At 43.2% G+C, this 22126-nt stretch overlaps 1 protein-coding gene across 2 annotated transcripts; it reads right to left on the bottom strand.

The window, feature by feature from the left end:
* Positions 1-8268: 8268 nt before the first annotated feature.
* On the bottom strand, positions 8269-12731 carry LOC108920499 (magnesium transporter NIPA2-like). Of its 2 annotated transcripts, none has more exons than XM_018729279.2 (6): positions 12637-12731; positions 11285-11500; positions 10566-10622; positions 10296-10386; positions 9427-9587; positions 8269-9214 (listed from the first exon to the last, which is right to left on the bottom strand). In XM_018729279.2, exons 2-6 carry the CDS (start codon positions 11421-11423, stop codon positions 8556-8558), a joined length of 1107 nt encoding a protein of 368 aa, XP_018584795.2. In that variant the 5' UTR covers positions 11424-11500; positions 12637-12731; the 3' UTR covers positions 8269-8555. The 2 variants fall into 2 exon arrangements, with proteins under 2 accessions (XP_018584795.2, XP_029113887.1); XM_029258054.1 differs by lacking the exon at positions 12637-12731 and adding an exon at positions 12376-12407.
* Between the last annotated feature and the right edge of the window lie 9395 nt (positions 12732-22126).

Raw genomic sequence — 22126 nt, 5'->3', positions numbered from 1 at the left:
GCCTCGGTGGAGTGACCAACTTTGAATCCAGACTGATATCCATCAAGGAGACAGTTCTGGGTGAGGAATTAAGATAATTGATCACAGGTCACCTGTTCTAGAGACCTGGACAGAAAAGAGAGGAAGGAGACTGGCCTGTAGTTTTGGACTGAGTTAGGATCTAGAGAGAGTTTCTTTACCAGAGGTGAAGTGAGGGCAGTTTGGAAGGCAAACGGGAAGCAGCCAGAGGAGGGCAAGGAATTGATGATCTTGGAGACGGACGTGGACAGTTGCAGGAAGATGGTCTGCAGGAGTATCAATGGGATCAGATCTAGCGAGCAGGTGATTGCTCTGTGTGATATCAGGAGGTTGGAGATTTCAGTTTCTGACAGTGGATTGAATTCAGAGATCGTGACTTCGCAGGAAAGTCCAGAGGAAACACGGAAGGGTGATGCTGAGAACTTGTCTGTAATTGAGTTGACTTTGTCTCTGAAAAACAAAGCAAAGTCATCAGCAGTAAGAGAAGAAGGAGGAGGGGGCAGCAGAGGACACAGTAGGGATGAGAAGGTGGTGAAGAGCCTGTGTGGTTTTTTTAGTTGTAGACTGTATTTTGTTATAGAAGAAGGTTGTTTGAGCTGAGGAGACAGCAGAGTGAAAAGTAGCTAAGAGTTATTTGTAGACATCCAAGTTCAAGTAAGTCTTGGATTTTTGTCATCATTGCTCTGTAGCCTGGAGTTTGGTCCTGTTAACACATAATGTATCAGGCAGCCATGGGGTGGTACTGGGGCGTGCTGCTCTGGAAGTTAGTGGACAGAGACTCATGAGAGGAAGATTAGGCAGAGAGGAAAATGTTAGTGACACTGTCTGTTGATAGCTCTGAGAATTGTGCAGTAGAAGGAAGAGCGGACAGTGTGGCAGAGGCAAGGCAGGAAGGTGAGAGAGATTTTAAGTTACAACGGAAGGTGACAATGGGTGCAGAAGAGAGAGAGGGATTAGTGGTGTGGCATGGTTGGAAGGAGATGAAGAAATGATCGGAGACATGCAGCTGAGTAACAGAGAGCACAGGACAGCCACAGTTATGGGAGAAGACAAGGTCAAGGCGATTTCCAGCTTTGTGAGTAGCAGGGGACTGGGACAGGGAGAGGTCAAAGGACTGCAGGAGTGGCAGAAGGCCGCTTCCGTGAATGACCTCGACATGCAGGTTGAAGTCACCCAGGAGAATCAAAGGAGTGTTGTCCCCTGGGACACAGCTCAACAAGATGTTGAGGTCATACAGGAAGCGGCTAGGAGAGCCAGGGGGTCAATACAGAACAACCACAACTAGAGTTATTGGGGCAGTGATAGATACAACATACAATTTAAAGGAGGACAGGTTGTGCAGGTGGAGAGGGAGAACAGAAATGTCCCACCGGGGAGAGATGAGCAGGCCTGTGCCTCCACCTCTGCAGGAGGGACAAGGGGTGTGGGAGAATGAGTAGTGTGAGTAACGACTTTTCACTTTAAATCCAATGCTGGACCAGATGTGCCTGCAGTATTTAACCTACTCATTGTCAGACACTAGTGATATCCTGGTTCCCCGAGGAGAGGATTACAGGACTAATGGCAGCACTGAACCATAACTGTCCTCGCTTAAAAATATATTTCCTCACAAGGGAAAGCCCCTTAGTCCCCACTTCACTGAAGGACTGATTAGGTTATAAGTTCAAAGCCTTAACCACAAACCCTTAACCCTTAACCACAAACCAAAAGCGTGAGTTCACATGAGCAAGATAGGCAGTACTGTTATTGGACAAACAGGATAGATGAGTGAAAACAAAAGTAGTCAAGATGTGTCCTGCATCTCTGGACTTGCTGCTGAAGATCAGGGAAGACATATCAAGTGGTTTCCTGTGTAGACTCCTCAACTAAATGCCTTGTGAACAAGTGCTAACTTCCAGAAAGTTCACTCACACTTTTGAATGGTACTGTATGTCTGTGAGTGCATATAGTGTATGTATGTGTCTATCATAACTGTGATTGTCTTGAACTGTGATGAGCTTTCGCTCTTTGGCTTTCTTGGCTGGTGTTGACCACTGTCTCATTCCTGCTAATCTTGATGCTCTTTAAGGTGTCTTTGCATTGAATCACTCCTCACTACCTACTTCCGCCTGTGAAGTGCACACCTGTTACTTCTGTCCCGGATTTTGGGGGGGCTTGTGGGGGAGGATGACCCATCTCAAGTCAACAGGTAGAGGGAAAAGAACCACATCAAACAGTGCTGTTTCAATGGGAGACCTCGATGAACACAACTACAGCGCTAGGTAGTTTATTCCCTTCTGATTTGCCTTTCATATTAACCTGTTATATTGTACAAGGTACAAAAATGGAACGAGTCTCTCACTGGACAAACTCAGCCATGTGAAAGAGAAATTGTTAGACCGAGCAGAGGACATGAAGGAGGGTGGACCCAAGTGCAGGATTGTTTATTGAAATCCGAAGGGTTAGGCTGGTAGTCATAGTTGGGGACAGGCAAATGGTCGGGTGATCGGCAATCAGGGCTGGAGTGAAGATCCAAAACTGAAGTCGAGGAACGAGATGAGTGGTCAGGAGCAGGGAGATGTAGAGCTGGGTTCGGGAGCAAAGAGGAACAGGACATGGAATGCGGAAGGCTCTTAGGCACAGAGGGGATGGTTGTCTCTAATGAGATTCCGCAAAGGGAAAGTGGTGGACTGGCTCCTCTTATGCTTGGTCGGACTGAATAGGATCAGGTGCCTGGGGTGTGGTGATGGGCATGGCAGAAATACATTTTACATTTTAACTGACCCTGATCCACAATCGAAATTGCAGTTGCATTGTGCTGCAAAACTTCTTTTCAGTTTTCAATTTCAGTAAAGCTCCTTACAACGGCTTCTGCTTGAAATGTCTGAGTGCTTTCATAGTCATTTGTTGATATAAGCTTCTGACCTTAGTGATTCAATAACCCGTTCCTCTCTTTTTCCCCACAGGCCTTGAATAAGTATCTCCATAAAAAGAGATGACCTTGTTTCTTACTTCCCTTTCTGAATACCTCTTTTTTTTAAGAGCTTCATTAGTGTGCAAAATCTTTAGCCTACTTAAATTTGTCTGACAGTCATGCTATATTGACTAATTTTAAAGATGTGAGTGGACCTGTTGAGTGAGCCATGCAATTGTCATTTTATCAATATGTCCACACAGACAGTTTTTCTTTCAGTACTGAGGGTTGAAGATAATGTGCTGGTTACAGAAAAAGCAAAGTAAAGGGAAAGAAGCCAGCATTTCAACACATTACTAGCTTCTTAATATGTTGAAATAATACAGTATAATCATTGAACATTCAGTCTGTTCATAATTTCATTGAAATCTTTTAAAGTCTTGTGTCAGTTTATTTCTTTAAATATTTATTCTTAGCTTTGTAATACTTTGTGATGAATTTTCTTCTTTCTGAAAACATTGATGTGAACGACAACTTATAGGTTCATACTTTCTTGGACAATAGACTTGGAAAGTTGATCACAACTGAGAAGAATTGTAATTTTCCATCTTTGATTTATACTTGCAGTTACAGTTCCAATTTTGTTCTGTGTTGTTACCATACTCACTCTATGAATACTTACAGTGCAACAATGCACATTTAAATTGCAATGTCTCCACTTTGAGGGGGGCAAGGTGGCGCAGTGGGTTGGACTGGGTCCTGCTCTCCAGTGGGTCTGGGGTTCGAGTCCCGCTTGGGGTACCTTGCGATGGATTGGCGTCCTGTCCTGGGTGTGTCCCCTCCCCCTCTGGCCTTACGCCCTGTGTTGCTGGGTTAGGCTCCGGTTCCCCGTGATCCCATGTGGGATAAGCAGTTCTGAAAATGTGTGTGTGTGTGTGTGTGTGTGTCTCCGCTTGACCTAGGCAATCACCTTTTTTGAAATTCCGCCTTGCGTTTGTGAAACTCTTGTTAAGACAAAAAATGAATATTTTGAGAAATCCGCAGTTCAGAGCCATTTTTAAAGAACAGAAACAGGTTAATTATTTTATGTAGTTTTATTGTTTTGTGTAAGCTCAACCATATGGTAGTATATCCCAGTTTACTAAATACTGTATATCAGTTATATAAAATTTTTGACTTTCTTTCCAACCCCTGCATAAATTGCTAGTCCACAATTTTGGCTCTTTCCAGTTTTTGAAGACTGTATTGTTTAAAAGTGTTCTGTGCATAATAAGTAACAGATGTTGTATTTTACATTTTTTTTTTTTATTAGACATTCCTTGTTGGGTCATTCATATAGCTGAAGGAACAGATAGATCAGCAGTCAGCAGTATAGCTCCAAGTGGATATGAGGAACTCATTAAAACCGCTGCTCACACAACCAGCCTGGAAATCTTCTGGATCAGCAGGCTTTCACGATGGAAGTTATTACTCGGAAAGCTTTTCCATAACCACTTGTCTGATTTTATGAGACATGAAGCTGGTCCTCCTAGGATGGTTTGTATCATTCATAGTTCAGAACTGAATAGTGAGGGAGACTGATGGTCAGCGGTCCAGGCTTATGAAATCCTCATAAACACTGTCCAGTGTCACTTTCACACTGAGACTGAAAATGCACCAGCAGACTTGTGGAATTTATATTTAATTACAGGTAAAATATCTTGCAAACTGCAGTCCTGTGGGACCACTGAAAAGAATGTTTTACTTCTGGAAATACATTAGCTAGTTGAGGAAGTAGAGTAAAACTGAAGCAAAAAAATTTGTTTGTGCCCCAGCAGTGTGACTGACCTCCTCTCTTTGCAACACATGCTGGGCTTTTTATCTTGCTGACCCCTTTCCTGTGCACAGTGAAGTGGAGGTCTCCCGAGAATCCAAGAGGGTTTGTTCTCTTGTTGGCAAGCGGCTCCCAGAGTTCTTGGATAAAGAAGGAGGAGAATAAGAGGCCAATTTCTGCAAGGGAAGAACTGGGTAGCGCAACTGAGAGATGAAGCAAAAACATGAGAGCTGGAATTAAGTTGCTGTCAGAGTTTCAGGCCTAGGTAGAGACTGCTGCTTCTAAAACACCTTTTCCATGCTGCCAGCATTTCAAATTTTAGTTTAAATGTCATTATGCAAGATTGTGTGGGCATTTCTTACACATGCAAATGAACAGAGAAGGAGTTGTGCCAAGATTTTAGCAAGGTCTATGTCTTCACCGTATTTAAGTAGTTAAGTATAATGCAAGTGCAGTGATGAAAAAACCAAAAAGAAACAGACTAAAGTCAGGACCTCTGCTGTCCTCTGGATAGGTTTGGCCATAAAATCTCCAGTCAAACAAATCCACAGCTGAGGCTGACCTAAAAGCATCTCCTCTTAAGTTCCTTGAACACACACACACACACACATTTTCAGAACCGCTTGTCCCTTACGGGGTCACGGGGAACCGGAGCCTACCCGGCAACACAGGGCGTAAGGCCGGAGGGGGAGGGGACACACCCATGGACGGGACGCCAGTCCGCCGCAAGGCACCCCAAGCGGGACTTGAACCCCAGACCCACCGGAGAGCAGGACTGCGGTCCAACCCACTGCGCCACCGCACCCCCTTTCCTTGAACACAGAGAAAATAAACTCAAAATGAAACTTCTTAAACTTTTGGGAGACGTTAAGGGTCTTTATATTATTATAGCTGAAACATATGTTCCACTTTCAGTATTAGGTACACACAAAATGAACAATAATACATTGTTAATAGTAGTAATAGTATTTTTATTGTGTCAGTTCAGGGTAAGTACCTTGACCAAGGGGACTACAGCAGAAGCAAACATTTTAACTGGGAAGAAGTTGTATTTGTCCTCTGAGTAGCGTAGTTGGTATTATACATAGAATACAATGTCACACTGACAGATAAGAGCATTTTCAAAGAGTGAACCTGCTTCAGCTGACACTTTGGGTTGTACAGTATACCATAAATACTTGTTGTGGAACATAAGCAGGTAGCCAAAAAGATACATTTAGTTGAGAGTGAATCACTGCACATTATCCATGCAGGTGTTGTATCCATCTGGCAGTGTTCTGATCTTAGGCAGCAAGTGGTGTAATGGTTAGAGCTGCTACTTTTTACTCAAAGGACCCAGTTTAAAATCCCACATCATGAATTGGTACCCTTCAGCAAGGTACTTGCCCTGACTTGCTGCAGTAGAAATTACCAAGTGGTCCAAATGGGTAAACCATTGTTTCTCAGGATAAAAGCATCAACCAAGTAAAGGTAAATGTACCAGTAGCAAGATGAACATCTTCAGTTGTTCCTAGTCTCCTAACTGACCAAACCTGGTCTAAACAGAGCTTTTTTCCAACCTCGTCCTTCGAGGTGGATTTCACTGGCCGTCCCCCTAAGCAATCTACTGGAAGTTGTATCTTCTTCGGAATGTCTGAAGATTTGAATTTAAGGGTGATAGAGGTTCTTCACACCTAAAAGCAATGGCATCAATGTTTCTTTTTCAGCTACCAGCTGGAGAAAGTGACCTCCCTTTCTATAATGTGTTAATTCAGGACAAGCGGAGCAGTGTTTTCACCATTACATCTATATTACAGATTAGTTAAAAGAGACAAACAGGTAGATAAGTGCAAGACTATAAAGAATTAATGCCCTCCAGAAAAATGACAGAAATTACGGTATTGTATGCTTACTATGCACACAAACCTTGTAAATCTGCCAAGAAAAAGCCTGCGGAGTGCACCTATTACTGTATTTTCTCACTATATTGCGGTAGATCATTCTTCTATGTATTACTAATAAACTGCTCTGCAGGTTCCTTCTGCAGGCTACATTCTCAACATGAATGGATCAAGGTCTCAAAATGCTGCTTTGCTCTATGAAAATGTACAAAACACGTGTCACTCTGGTATAGTTTGCTTTGTTTACATCCTGTTCCAACTGTTGATAGTGCCAGAACACAATCATAAATTATTGAAAATATTCTGTTATAACTTGTATTCTGTGACACTGCTGTGATTCAGTAGGTGAAGGCCACAGGATCACACAGATTTCTTGTTGTCTCCCACCATCTCCCAAAATTCCTGACTACAGAAAGAGTGCAGAGCCAAGAGTACAGAAAGAGCTTCTTTGGTTTTTATTGACAGGGCTTTCATATAGAAGATGATTTTCTTCTGATACAGTCTCATCAGACAAAGTCATTTTTATTGGACCAAGCAGTTAGTGTCCACAGAAAAGATGGATTTATTTTTGCAATCAGTTCAATTCATTTGCATTAATAAACTCTACATGAACAAGTACGTCTTTTGGGGAAGAAACAAAATCATTTGAACACTCAGTTATTTACAATACATTAAAACGTGATCACACTTAACAATACAGTTAAAATGAATGAAACCGTCAGATAAGGCAAAGAAGTATTAGTACAATCCATTAGTTTAATAATTATTAATAAGAGCTGTTATGTACCATCTTCTCAGTGCGTGTCCATTTGATGGAATTCAGATACACTTGTACTTTTTGTCTGAACATCTGTCACAGATTTTCAAAGATATAAACATTTCCCAATTTTTAAAATGTATTTTTAATTGCATTTTCTTCACCATTCTATTTTCTAAAACTTCTGTTGCAGAGCAAAAAATAGAACAAAAGAAAAACTCAAATTTGGGAAAGAAAGGGAGGGGGCTGCTCCATGAACCACTTTCATTCAGCGTATTTATTTATTATTGCTATATCCAAGACTTTTACAGAAACTACCCAGTAATGAAGATACATATTATACTTTTGTATGGGAAACTGACAGTAACCACAAATTGACAGGCATGCTTACATGGCAAGTTTTATTATGTCCTAAGTGGCAAATGAGACAGTTTAAATTTAAAATCAAATACTTTTTAATACGTTCTCCCTGCACGACCCTGCATTTCACTGCAACTTACTCCTCTACTGCACTGTTCCACTCTTCTATGGCATATGATGCATGGAGAGGCATGGCACTATTTGAGTGTATGAAGCAGAACACACTGAATAAGGAGTTATGGAGATACGTTTATTTACGGAGCCATTTTTATTTTCAGTAATTTTAAAATAGACTTTAATGTTACTTCACGTTAAATAAAGATAATATTTTTCCCGTCTCACACCCTGTGCTTGGATGAGCTGTTTATGAAAACAGAATAAACAGAAGTCATACACCATACACATCATCTGAAACCACTTGTCCCATATGGGGTTGCAGGGAGCTGGAGCCTAACCCGGCAGCACAGGGCAAGGGGCTGGGAGGGAGGGGACATACCCAGGGGGTGTCACCAGTGTGTTGCAAGGCACCCCAAGAAGGACTTGAACCCCAGACCCATTGGAGAGCAGGACCTGGTCCAACCCACTGCACCACTGCGGCCCCCCTACAGAAGTCATAGTTAATTTTTAATTTATTGCAACTTTGATATTTTTTACAGAATCTAACTTGTGAATAAATCAAGGGATTACGCTGTATTAATATTTTACAAATGGTGACACAGTGTTTGGACTTATGAACAATTAAAGTTACAAACAGCCTTTCAGTCACAATTGCGTGTGTAAGTTGAGGTACAAGTGAACTGTTCACAACGTGTTGATGCACATGAAATAATTTAGTTATTGTCCTAAAAAGGCAACTGCAGTACCATTCCTCCTGGAGACAATATCAAAGGGCAGACCCATGTCCCTGCCCTCCGTCTCTATTGAGGTTTCAGTGTTCAACAGGTCATAAGAGATGTGCGCACCCACGCCATTGGCCATGGGAGCCTCGGTTTCTTCCCTCCTCATAGACGTAGCCAGACTGGCCAAGCTGATGTTCACATCCTTGAAGGCGTGGAGCAAGAAAATTCCAGCAATGATGGTGGCAAAGCCACTAATGGTACCAATGATGTCACTTGGGCCCATGTGCTCCCACTCTTTGAAGAGAATGGCGGAGCAGGTAAGCACGGATGTGGTGAAGTAGACGTAGTAAATCGGTGTCACCAGGGAGGTGTTGAAGATGTCTAAAGCCTTGTTCAGGTAGTTAATCTGTGTGCTCACACAGATGACGAGGCTGATTAAGAGCACCCAGGACAGAGGGTTTCCGGCCACAGGCTTGCCTGCTATCCCCTCTTTTATGGCAATGCCTAGACCCTTCACACATGACACAGAAAGTGCTCCAATGACAGAGCAGATTGTGATGTAGACCAGGACGTTAACCTGGCCATGACGAGGTCCCAAGACAAAAATAAAAATGAGGGCCACAATCATCACAAAGGTTGCAAACACCACAAAAGCTGAAAAAAATCAGTAAATACAAAGTTAATGAACAGACACATTTTTTTACTGTGCCACAGATTATAAAAATACACTGTACAGAGACTATCATATATAGTCTTCTTAAAGCTAGATAACATATCGCTGGGAAAAATCCAAAAGGCATCAGCATATTTCAGTGCTGCCACAGGATTTTTCAATGCTGTAGATTTCTCAGATAAGAACCATATACCTGGATCCACCAATTTGTTTGCCATATCCTCCAGGCTGTGAATCTCCTCCTCTTGTGGGGCATGGATCACCATGGTGGTGGAACCAAGTATACACAGCAGACAGCCCAGCTTGCCATGCAAGTTCAGCCTCTCCGTCAAGAAGTACGAAGAAAGAACTGCACTGCAAAATCAATTACGGGTATGAGCACATCTAAATATGGCTTCTAGGGTAAGGTTGCATAACACTAATAGCAATAAATATCACTGATAAAAATTTATTCCAGACACAACACACTAGAGTGTACACCTCTGTCCTCCACCTCTGGACACTTCCTCATTCCATTCATTAAGAGTCCATAACCGTAACCCATCAATCCTGGTTCGACCCAGGGCAGTGTAAGGACTCCCTATCTCTCTCAGAGCTGCTGAATCTCTTCCAGTATTTAAGAAGGGTCTCAAATCCATCTCTTTCAGACCCACTTCTCTCCCCATCCCCTGGCAAGTGCATAAATTTGTTCAATAGGACCTGTTATGATTTTAAATGTATGTTCAGTTTGAATGGCACTTATACGGGCAGTTACTTGAGTAACATGCATTAGCAAAATGGTACAATCAAAAAAAGAAGCTGTGCTTTGATAACTGTGAGTCTGTATATAAAGCTCTTATTAGAATCTATTTTTGTATTTTCTGAATTGTGCACAGCTTTGGACAAAGGCGCCTGCCAAATGCATAAAAGTAAATTGCAATACTCCAAATGGTTGAGAGTGAAAAAACACTTTTACTGAGAAGAGGGAGAAAAAATTTTTCTTAAACTTATCCAGATGCCAAATGTTGTTAGTCTTACATCTGTTACAGCTAAAATGAAGTGTAATCATTTGGTGGGACCCACCTCACCAGAACACTAAGGGCTCCCAGAGGGGTGACAAGAGTGGCAGGTGCGAATGCGTATGCTGCAAAGTTGGCTCCTTCACCAGCTCCCACTGTGAAAGCACAGCAACAGGGTAAAGCACAATGGTCTAGCTGTGCAATTAAGGTACCTGACAATGCTACACTTTCACACCAGACACAGAAAACACCTTAAACCATTTTCTTTAACTAGGTCTCAAGAATAGCAGGGAAGAATGAAAAAAGGGGAAAAAGAAAAAAAAAAAACACTTACTTGATAGTAATCCAGCCCACCAAAGCCACTCTCTCAGATATGCATAGCCACCTTGACCTGTAAAATCATGTCGATAGACTAATTATTATTATTTCTAAAAGCAAGGCCCTATTTACCTTGGAATTTTTTTCTTAGCATGGCTATAAACTATGAATTGGACCATTTTTTGTGCTGGTAGGGAGGTGGAGAGGAGGTGTGTGATGCAAATGGTACAGTAAGATGGCACTTTTTGGGCGCTGTGTGAGGGTTTAAGATATAAATCATTTAAATTACAAAAGAATAACAACAGCAGTAAAAATTTCTGTAAACTGTATGAACATCAGAAGCTGGATAAAATGAAATTTTGTGCAACTAAGCATTCGCCTTTTCCTTATTTTAGATGCTTTACGAAAGGTTGCAGGCTGATTTTCTTGGGAGAGGAAATGTTGCAGGCCAAGAGAACGAATGAAAGGTACAACTGAAATGACACAAGGAACCACAAAGGTAAAGACAGTATGCAAATGTATAGCCTTCAAATGCACAAAACTCCTAGTGGAAACATGCAAACATGCTGGAAACATGAAAAAAAGGAAGAGTTCAGTTGTAAGGCTTTGTGAGGTAAGGTTTACCGCAACATGCTGCATCCATACCAAGCAAAGCCAACTAATCAAGACTGTCTTAGCATATCCACTCTACTGTCACCTCTGTACAAGCTGGAGGTGCGAGATGATTTTCACTACCTGCTCGCATGCATCCATTCCTGGCCAGACGGAGAAGACCTTTCTTCTTCAGTATGAAGCTGCCTCCTATGAAAACACTGGAGCTGACACCTAGGCTCAAGCCAATGTAGAAGTCATACTTCCCCCTCTCCTGAACCATCGTCAGACTGGATGTGGTCCTACAATGTGTCACATCGGTGATCCCAAAGTATAGGGGCTCACAAGAGGAGAGGCAGACTGGAAAGAGAGCGAGACCACGTGAAACACCCTCAGCCACGTGCGACTTTGCTGTATTTGTAAATGTGTAGGAGAAAACAGTACAAATTCGTGGCTCCGTTGACGCGGTCCTCCAAAACAACTTACAGGTATCTGACCCATTTATACAGCGGGGTATTTCTACCTGAGCACATCAGTGTACTGCAGAAACACTAACAAGTGGAGCTTCATGCTACAACTAGATGTGTGTAAGCAGTACTGGGGCAGCGAGTTGTTCAGCGGCTACGACTGCTGTACTGCAATCTGGAGGCACCTGATTCAAATCTACCCCCTGCTGTCGAACCCTTGACCATGGTACTTGCCCTCAGTTGGTAGAATAATAATACTCTATGGTGTTTAGGAAGGGGGGGTGAGGTGGTGCTGTGGGTTTGGCCAGGTCCTGCTCTCTGGCGGGTCTGGGGTTCGAGTCCCGCCTGGGGCGCCTTGTGACGGAACGGCGTCCCGTCCTGGGTGCGTCCCCTCCACCTCCAGCCCTGTGCCCTGTGTTGCCAGGTTAGGCTCTGTCTTGCTGCGACCCTGCTTGGGACAAGCAGCTTCAGCAAGTGTGTGTGTGTGTGTGTGTGTTTAGGGAAAAAAAAACTTCAGTTGATCAGCTAACACTTCAACTTGTTCAAGTCACCTTGCTCAAACATTCCATATAAATAAGGCATGATGTAGGCAGCAATAATATTAATACTAATAATAACAGCAGTAGCCATCCACCTGTATATCAACTAATATGCAGAAGAAACGGTGGGTGATCGTTACGTGGGGAATTAAGGTAGAAGAGAGAGAAGAGACTGAGTACGGATGGCACCGGACGTGATTAGCGATGAAACGAGCCAGTGTGAGCGCACCAAGCGGAGCCGACGGACGTCACCAGCAGCAGCAGCAGCAGCGCCCTGGTGTTCCACTCACAGCCGGGCGAAGGGCGTCAGGGATGCAGACGAACCGCGCACTTAGCCTATCCTCCCGAGCTGCCCCCCTCCTTCCCAGGAACCATCCAGATGTGGTTCAACATCTGCCGCATCTTGCCCACCACCAGCGCCCAGTCCGGTTTCCCCAACGAGCCACTGTTGCGGAGGGTCACAAAGAGTCCGAAACACGTGTCCGTGTACCTGTGTCAGTCTCACAAGGCGCCGTGGGACCCGACCCCCGCGATCGCCTCCGGAAACGCGGATTCCGGCCGATTCTGGCGGCGTGAGAACGAATGACGCCGACAGCGGCGTGCAGCGGGCGCTGCGTCATCGCGTCAGCGCGCGGACGGCCAAGCTCGGCTGCGTCAGCGGCGTGTCACGTGACCGCGAGATGCCCGCAGCACGAGGACAGCACATAGACATAGCTGCGAAACGGCCGCGCTACGACCGCCATGTGACCGTTGTTGTCGTGAACCTTGGAGGGAAACAGACCGCAGGGGGCGTGCAAACGTGCGTGTGCGCGCGGCGTCGCAGGCTCGGGAAGGCTGGACTAGTCTTGACACCCGTTTTTCATGCAAAGCTAAAACCATTTCCTCAAACATTATGTATGAACTTGAAGAGCTTGAATAGTTTTCAGTTGTGATAAGTTCGTGTTGAACGAATACCACTGATAGTGACACTATGTTGTGTATGAATTATATGGAAAATATTATAGCTACATAATAAAACTTTAAATTTAGAAGAATAATGGATCATGATGGTCTCATCCAAGAAAGTGTACCAGAGAGTGACAGCATTGGTGCTGTTAACTTGTGAACAAACAGTTCCAAAGCAACGGGTGCAGCTGAACCCATCAACAAGGCATAAAATAAAACCCGAAGCACCATGATGCATGCTGTCGGGTTATGGACTGTTATGGGCTGTGAATGAATTTGTGTGTGTGTGTGGTCCTTAATAATGCAGTATGCGCTATTACAGTTTTTCCAATTATGAATTATAGTATATCTGTTCACATACTTCCAGTATTTTAATGGGGCAATCCAAGTTAGGTACATTTCCCAAGGGTACTGCAGTATTGCCCCTCATGGTACCACCAACCTACGTTACCTGGTGTTACTCCAATTTTGCACTGCAAGCACACTTTAAAGAAATAAAGGATAAAATGTGAAGTAGATTTAATGTTTATGATTTTGCTAGTTTGCAGTGTAAGGGGTTTTTTTCAGGATACATTGGTAAATTTGAGCTCCATACTACTGCTCTCATTCTGGAGAAGAACATGCACAGGTTTCTATATTTACATGTTTATTGCAACTGGAATTCTGAGTGTTACAGTGAATTGTGTGATTTTTGAACCGTGGCCCTTCCCGATGAGCCCCTTGCGACTGGATGTTGGAGGTGTTCCCAGGTGGGTGTGAGCCTGAATATCCAAATTGGGGTATTGCAGACTGGCTAATTTGCCTTGGTTGTTTTTCACCACCATTATATAAATGCATGATAAATTAACTTAACACATTACTAACTCTGTTCTTTCTTCTTGTTGAGCATTGCCTCGCTACATAAGCCTTGAGGAGGCTGGCCGGTGGTGGCAGGTTTTTTTCTCCCTCAACCTTCAGTCGGGAGTTTTTGTTCTTTTCCCCGGTGGCCACTAGGCATACTTATATTTCTATAAAAGTACTTTATTATGGTAGCCATTAGTCGACTGTCTTCTTTGTTTGTATCTGTTTTTCTTGCCTCCTGCCTGTGTTCAAGCGCTCTGTGTCACTGCGTGAGAAGAGCGCTCTATAAAAATAAATTGAATAATTGAGTCCAAAGATGTGTCTCAGGTGAACTTGTGACTAAAATGTGTGGAAGTGTGAGTACATGACTGTGTGAGATTAAACTCCGTTATTAAATGGCGCCCATCCGGGGTGCGCCACACACTACGTGTTGGAGATAGGCTCAAGACCCACTGCGACCGTGCATTGGATGGCAGTTTTCCGACAGTGAGTAAATTAATGACATAATTCAAGAAGCCAGAGTTCACACGAAGCAAAACTGTTTTTAGCCTCCAGAGACCGGATTGTTTGTTCAGCGAATATGTTGGAAGCGGAGAGGAATGGCTCAGATTGTGGTCATTTCTTCACCGCTGATCAGGGATAGCATTTGAGTCATCCATGTTTCAGGCTTTCCCTGTTTCTCATTTGTAAGTGCGATGTGTGATGGGCGAAAGGCACAGAATCGGCATTCAGGGTTCAGCGAAACACTGCGCCTGTTCATTCGCTTTACAAGCCTGTTTAGAGTTGTATAACAACATCAGGCAGGATTAATGTGCTAGAAATATCCCGTGTAATATTCTTACCTTTCGAAAGGGCTGGACATCTCTGAGAATGCCACAGAACCACATCATCACATGAAATCACATGAAAACCAGAAGACGTTTAGGGACCTGAGCTCTGCTGGGTAAGAAGCCACTCATCTAGGCCTTAAACACAGAACTGACACAAATTGAACTTGCAGTGTTTCAGGCTGAAGTCGAAGTTGACATTGGAAGGCACTAGTATTTGAACGTCCAGTTTTACCTCTGCTGTCCCACGTGGCTGCTGTTTCCAGCTGGAAAAACAGCATTGTTTCTTTCTGTGTGGTACTGAGGCTGTGCTCTTCTTTTAAAGTAAAAAATAAATCACTTGGAGTGTCCACAGTATTTATAAAGGCTCCTACTTTTGTGATAAAACTCCAGGTAACTACATAAAACCTCCCTGTCACATAACACAGTCTAGATCTAACACATTTTTCTCCAATGTGACTTAAGTCATTTATTCATTTATACAGCTGGGTAGTTTTTTACTGGAGCAATTTAAGCTAAGTACTTTACTCAAGGGTACTTGTCACGTCCACACCCACAACTCAGCCTACAACACCGGACTCTGCTCCAGCACCTGATTAACCACTCACCCTTTAAAAGACCCTCCTCACCTCCCATACCTTTGCGGAATCTCGTCAGGGACAACCGCCCTTCCTTGTGACTCCTCGCGCATACGCATCTCCAGTTCTCAGTTCACGATCTTCGGTTTTGACCCCTAGCTTTGTTTCTCGACCACTTCTAAAGATCTTCGTTTCAACTCTGATCGCCGTTTGACCGACTCTTCGCTTCGTCTCCTGACCTCTCCCATGGATTCCCGCTCTGACCCCTACCGCCCATTGACCGACCCTCTGCCTGTCCCCGATACCAAGAACTTGCCTGATCCTCTGACTCCAGACGAACGACTCCGCACTTGGGTCTTTCTGTCCTGGTTCTCTCGGCCTGCCGTGACAGTACTCCAACTGAAAATGGGATTTCACCTTGTGACCTTTGAGTCAAAAGGCAGCAGCTTTAACCACTATACTATCAGCTCTCTGGTGAAATGTGGATTGCAGTGTGAATAATTCTTAATATGGCATTTCATGCGGAATGCTGAAGCACAAGTATTTTGTTGCCTTGTTTTAAAGCAGTCATATACCTCAGGTCAGCTTAATCTGCTTAATCTGCTTTAGTCGAACTGCAGTTTGACTTTTCCTCATAAAAATGGAATCTTGGTGGTTAAAGATGGTTTTTTTTTGTGCAAATCTTTGCTGCCTTGAGCAGGCTGCCTTTCACATTATCCTCTCTGTGTTTCCTTGTTCCACACACTGGTCCAACAGGCGTGTATAACTTTTTACTTTCAAGTTAATCTTCGATTAAGCAATCTTTTTTTATCATGCCTTTCTACTCAGTGTGCGGCCACAGTGAATGTTATTCTGTATTCACAGGAATATTTTGAGTGAGTCAGTTTGTTAGGCAGGCAGCAATTACCCAAATTGCTCCATCAAGATCCCACGCTGAGTACAGGGTGCTGTGGAAACACAAGGGAAGCTGACTGCTGTGCGTTCAGCCCTGCGCCCCCTGCAAAGCGGCTCCGTCCGTAGGCCACGAGGATGTTTTTCGCTTGTGGAGTGCTGTTCTTGAGTTGGCAGTTTTGTTATTAAATGCCTACAATCTGTTGCTACAATTCTTACTTACCTTTTCCTCTTTGTTCCCCTGTAAATGGACCCTAGTCTTGGGGTCAATTGTGCTTTAGAGTGGAAATGAGTTGTGTAACATATGGCAAAATTGATTTTTCAAGCACTGTACACCACTTCATGTTTGATATTTGACCTGCTGCTCTTGTCACAGCCCTCATTTGGTTCTTGTAACTGTAGGACTGTATTTTGGTGGCTGTGTATGACTTGGACTTGGGTCTTCCAGGAGATTCTCTCCACCCATAGGTGACTTACATTCCACCTTCTCTTTTCAGTTGCCCCTTCAGGTAGAGTAGCCAAGGTGAGCACCTCTGGAGGCCTGGTTAGGGTTAGGCTAGAACTTAGTCAATGTGGGACAGGGTGGATGTACCCAGCAGCCACATGTCCATACAGAGGTGCAGAAAAGAGGGAGAAGCAGAACCATGGACATGGAAACACTGAAGACTCCTTGATTTGGGAGGCACAAAGCAGGTCAGTAAAGGGCAAAATGAAACTGGTGACATGGTTAAATTCACCATGATGAGGCTTTCAGATATAAACCAACTTGAGTAGAAGCTTGTTTTCTGTCTGTCAAATGGAACTTTGAATGAGCTACACCTGCTGATTACTTGTAGTTCATGTTTCCTCTTGTCCTCCCTGAGGTGAACTGTGGCAGCATTTCTGCCCCCTGCTGGTCAGCTTTGCACATTACAGCTTGTTGCACAGTGTATTAATCTAGCTCTTACTTTTCTTCAAAGTGACTGAAAGTATTTGCATTAATCCATTTGTACAGCTGGGTAATTTTAGTAGAACAGTTTTGAAAACAAACATCATGCTTAAGGGGACTACAGGCAGATTGAACCTGCAACTTTTGGTTCCAAAGGCAGTAGCGCTATCACCTATGCTACTAGCCATCCTGCCAAACAACATACTACAGAGTAATTCAGCATTGGATACTACTTCACTGATGGCTAGACGAATACTTTATTGATCCTCGAAGAAATTGCACAGGGTTCACTTAAAGGCTTTTGTAATCAGTGTTGCAATTTCCAGCAATCATCAACAACGTAGGGCCATGGCAAGCTGGATCCTACCCAGCAATGCAGGGCCAGGATGGGAGGGGACACACCCAGGGTGGGACACCAGTCCATCACAAGGCACCCCAAGCAGGGCTTAGGCCCCAGACCCACCAAACAGCATGCACTGGTCAAACCCCTGTGGTGCAATTTAAAACTTTTAAATCAAATCTATAAGTCAGGTTGTTAATAAATTATGAAGGTCATTTAAACTAAACAATGAAACACTAAAACAATTACTATTAAAACAATTAACTACGAAGCACATAAATCAAAAGAGGTTTCTCTTTAATGTGAAGTTTTACAGTATATTTTCAACCAGTGGTATTACTGTCTGCCGGGGCAGATGGTGGTGTTGTGGTGGAAGCAGCTCCCTTTGGCTCCGCAGGTTGCCGCTTTGATCCCCACCTCTGGCTGTAATGCACTTGAGCGAGGTGTTTTCTTTGTAATCGTGCTAGTACCTTTGGTGGGTACCTAGTTGTGGCCCTGCAACGAGCTGGCATCCCGTCAAGGGTGTGCACCCCGTTCAGCCTTCCGCCCAGTGTTTCTGGAATCGGCTCTGGCTTGCTGCAACCCCGCTTGGGACAAGCAGTTCTTGAAATTAGTTGACTGGTGTTACTGTCCTCAGAAGTATGTCCATTTAAGAGATCTGTGTGGAAAGGTGTTCCTGCAATGCGGAACTCACTGGTGGGCTTCAGCTGACCTCAATTCCACCAGCTTTTTACTGCATACTGTACGAAAGCATCTGTGCGTGTTTTACAGTGCATAGAACTATAGCGCTTGGATGATAATTATAAATGCTCCAAAGCCACTCTTCCATTTTCACAAACTGCTAAACTTCTTGCAGACAACACTTACTGACGAAAAGCAATGAAATCAGTCAGTGCAATATTTTCCCTTCTGCCACCCAACTGGGAATGTTCTATTACTTTTATTCATCTTCAGGCTTTATCTGCTTCTTCAGAGTCCCTTATTTCACGAACCACTCTCTTGTTTTGTTTTCAAAACCCCAAAGCCACTTGTAGTTTGTTTTGTAAAACATATAATTTAACTAAATTATGCAAATGCATTTCATCAAAGCAGAAACAATTTTAAATGTAAGAAACGTGCTGTGAAAACAGACTGGAAAGAATCACACTGTAAAGTATGGAAGAGCTCTTAAAGAGACAAGCACACAATTCCTACAGTGGGGCACCAGTGCTATTCCTCATTGACTGATCTGCATGGCTAAGTCAGGGTCATGGGATTCTAAAGTCTACCCCATAAGCACAGGACACAAGGCTAGTCAGGGTACACTCTGCACGCGGCACTGGTCCATTGCAGCCACACACATTCACACACTACAGGCAGCTCAGAGTTTCCAATTAATCTGAAAGGCAGGTCTTTGCACTGTGAGATGAAACCCACATAAACATGGGGAGAACAGACAAACTCCACACAGACTGACCTGTGCCCTAACAGCCCAGACACCGGGAGAGAGCAGCACTACCTGCTGCACCATCATGCCAACCATATCTTAAAGGGATCCTTAAGCAAGGTACGCAATCTGAATTGTTGGGTAAGAAAACCCTGCCACTGCACCATCACATCCTCCCTCCAAAGAAGAAAATAATCATTTTTTTTTGTTTGAACATTTGAATTATGAATGATCAAATATACTATCATGTTCAGGGGGTGTGGCAGTGTGGGACGTTTGACCTGTGCCTGCTGTGTGGCAGGTCTGAGGTTCGAGCCCTGCTTGGGGTGCCTTGTGATGGACTGGCATCCTGTCCTGGGTGTATCCTCTCCCCTTTGGCCTTGTGCCCTGTATTGTCAGGTAGGGTTCTGGCTCACCGTGACACCGGTTGGGACAAGAGGTTGTTGACAATGGATGGATCGTGACTATCATCTTCCCTTTAACTTAATTTAATTTTCTTTACTGCTCTGTTTTCTAAAGTTTCTGTCTGCTGTGAAGCGAAGGGAACCACCATTTCTGAGTCCAGCTGTTACTTGCAAGTAACATACACACAGGTAGAATAGAAACAGAATAGGTCTGTGGGACCACTTTCATTAAATTTGCTTTTAAAGTGTTTACAGCTTGCACTTGGTGCTCCTGTGTGCTGGTGATCAAAAACAAAAATAAGGAGCACTGCACATATTTATGGGACAAACCGGTCAGTAATTCTCATTGAGTAGGAATTTTTCAGAAGATTTTTCAGTCATTTTAAATTGGTTTAAATTTTATTGTAGTTTGAAGCTGATAAAATGTTACATGAAAAATCTTACAAAGTCTTTGTATTTGCTGTAAGTATATTCAAGATTTGTGCATACCCTAGCTCGTAAATAAATGAAAAGCATCTCCATTCTAAAGTTTTTGTGAGTGGATAGCTAGTAAATAAAGTCCTAAAGTGTCCAGAACCTGACAAACATTGCAGATGCTTACATAATGAATTAGCCAGCAGGCAGGATTAAAGTTATAGAGATTAAATGTTTTTTATTTGCTATTTTATATCACTTTATTCATTTTAATGAAGTTAATAAAATTATTAAAGGAATCTGCTGAACGGCGATGGACTCATGTCCTGTCCCAGGGGTACCCTGCCTCTCACCCTGTGTTTCCCCAGGATAGGCTCCAGAGTCCCTCGACCCTGCTTTGGGGCTAGTGGTTATTGATATTATATGGATAAACTGAAATGTCACACAGTATTTTAAAATTTTTTATAGCTTTATTTGTGGCTTTTTCTGAATGTAACCCATAAATTAATGGAAGGATGGCTATATTAAACTGGGGGGTGCAGTGGCGCAGTGGCGCGGTGGGTTGGACCGCAGTCCTGCTCTTCGGTGGGTCTGCGGTTTGAGTCCTGCTTGGGGTGCCTTGTGATGGACTGGTGTCCTGTCCTGGGTGTGTTCCCTCCCTCTCTGGCCTTACGCCCTGTGTTCTGGGTAGGCTCTGGTTCCCTGTGACCCCATATGGGATAAGTGGTTCTGAAAGTGTGTGTGTGTGTGTGTGTGTGTGTGTGTGTGTGTGTGTGTGGGGCTATATTATGCAGCTTTCAGTGATTGTGACTTAGTGATGAAAGAGACTTTGGAGCTGTGAACAAATTGAGGTGCAAACAGAGCTCCAGTCCCCATTGTGCTTGTAAGCAGAGGAACCAGTACATGTTTAAATTTACAGGGTGCTAAACACCTTCTGATTTTAGCACTAGAGAGGTACAACTGTTATGGAACACTGCAAAGGACTAAATGATGCAAAAATAATCGAGAGCCAAGCTACTGTGTACGGTTTTTTTTTGCCGTGGATGTGCAGATGGACATTCAAATACCAAGAGTTCATCTTTCACTTTATATAAAAGTCCATTTGTTACCCATTTGATTTATATATTATATTTTATATGGCAGTCATATGGCCAACTGTCTTGTTTTGATAAATAAATCAAATGAAAGGAATATCATTTTTAAAGGTCATGCTGGTTCATCTCTGGTTTTTACAATATTTGCAAACTGTTGTGGTTATCTTATTTGATACGGTTAGCTAATGATTTGGTTTTCTTCCAAATCTACTGTGCTGTACAGCACATTGCCTTGACTAGGGAATGGAGTTTATTAAAAGAAATACTGTGATTTTCTTGCAATTCCAACATAGAGAACAAAACTGGCTCTCAGGCCTTGTTGTGCGGCAGAGTCACTTTGAAGAAAGAATCACTTTAATGATTTCTTTACGTCTCTCAAGAGTCCTATTGTACTCACTCATTAGAAGAAATATTAATTGGCTGAAGTTGAATGATAGCGCACTCCTTGACATTATAGTTTACCTCAACTTGACTTCGTGTCCTTCGTGGATGGATGAGCACCTGCAGGTATTATTCATCTGAATATTTATATCTGCTTTAATTATATGGCTACATTCCTTATTGAGAAAATGTTGACTGCAGAATATAGATTTCAATGTTGTTAAGAATGTCTGAATCGCCAATAAACATTTTCTTTAAAATAGATATAGGAGTACATGTTACTCAGAAATTTAGCTCAGGGAATACACCTGTATAATCATTTATGTTAACAAATATATTTCTCTCCTCCATTTGGACACAGTTGCCAGTGCAAAAGATATGAGTACCATCTCTTCAGAGGTGAATATCACTTTCAGTCAATAACTGTCACTCAGAGCACTCAGATCATCTTTAACAACTCCAAAGCCTCTTAGAGTCATCATTCCACTAAAATATTAATTAATTGATTCAATTACTTTCCATGCTGTCAGTCTTTCAAAGACTACATACTTGAAAAGCTTCAAATAGTAATCAGACTTTTCATCTCATGCCTCCTCAAGGGTCACCTGAGGGTTGTCACACACGCCCAGGGCTGAGCTGTGCTTTTCAGTTCTGCTTTCCGATGCTGAATTTGTCAGAAATATTGCTCAGGATTCCCAGCATTATGTTGTTGTTGTTGTCGTTGTTGTGTTGTTTACCCTGTTTGGAGCTATAGCGGTCTGGGTGACAGCAGCTTGACTCAGGACGTTGTCCTAGTTTCGGTGCAGGACAGGATGAGATGTTCAACTGTGTGAGATGTCCAGCGCAAGTCACCATGCTGACCATCCCAGGCCAACATGCCTTTCACTATAGGTTGGTATTCTGTGGCTCACC

Source organism: Scleropages formosus, chromosome 14, assembly GCF_900964775.1.
Source record: "Scleropages formosus chromosome 14, fSclFor1.1, whole genome shotgun sequence".
In the NCBI taxonomy this organism is placed as follows: domain Eukaryota; kingdom Metazoa; phylum Chordata; class Actinopteri; order Osteoglossiformes; family Osteoglossidae; genus Scleropages; species Scleropages formosus.
This window is presented reverse-complemented; position numbering and strand designations above follow the sequence as displayed.

Coding starts and splice junctions, on each gene's coding strand:
- LOC108920499 (XM_018729279.2), bottom strand. CDS start 11,423: ATGGTTCAGGAGAGGGGGAAGTATGACTTCTACATTGGCTTGAGCCTA. Junction 10,623..11,284: donor GAATGGATGCATGCGAGCAG/GTAGTGAAAATC, acceptor ATGATTTTACAG/GTCAAGGTGGCTATGCATAT. Junction 10,387..10,565: donor GTGGGCTGGATTACTATCAA/GTAAGTGTTTTT, acceptor GTGCTTTCACAG/TGGGAGCTGGTGAAGGAGCC.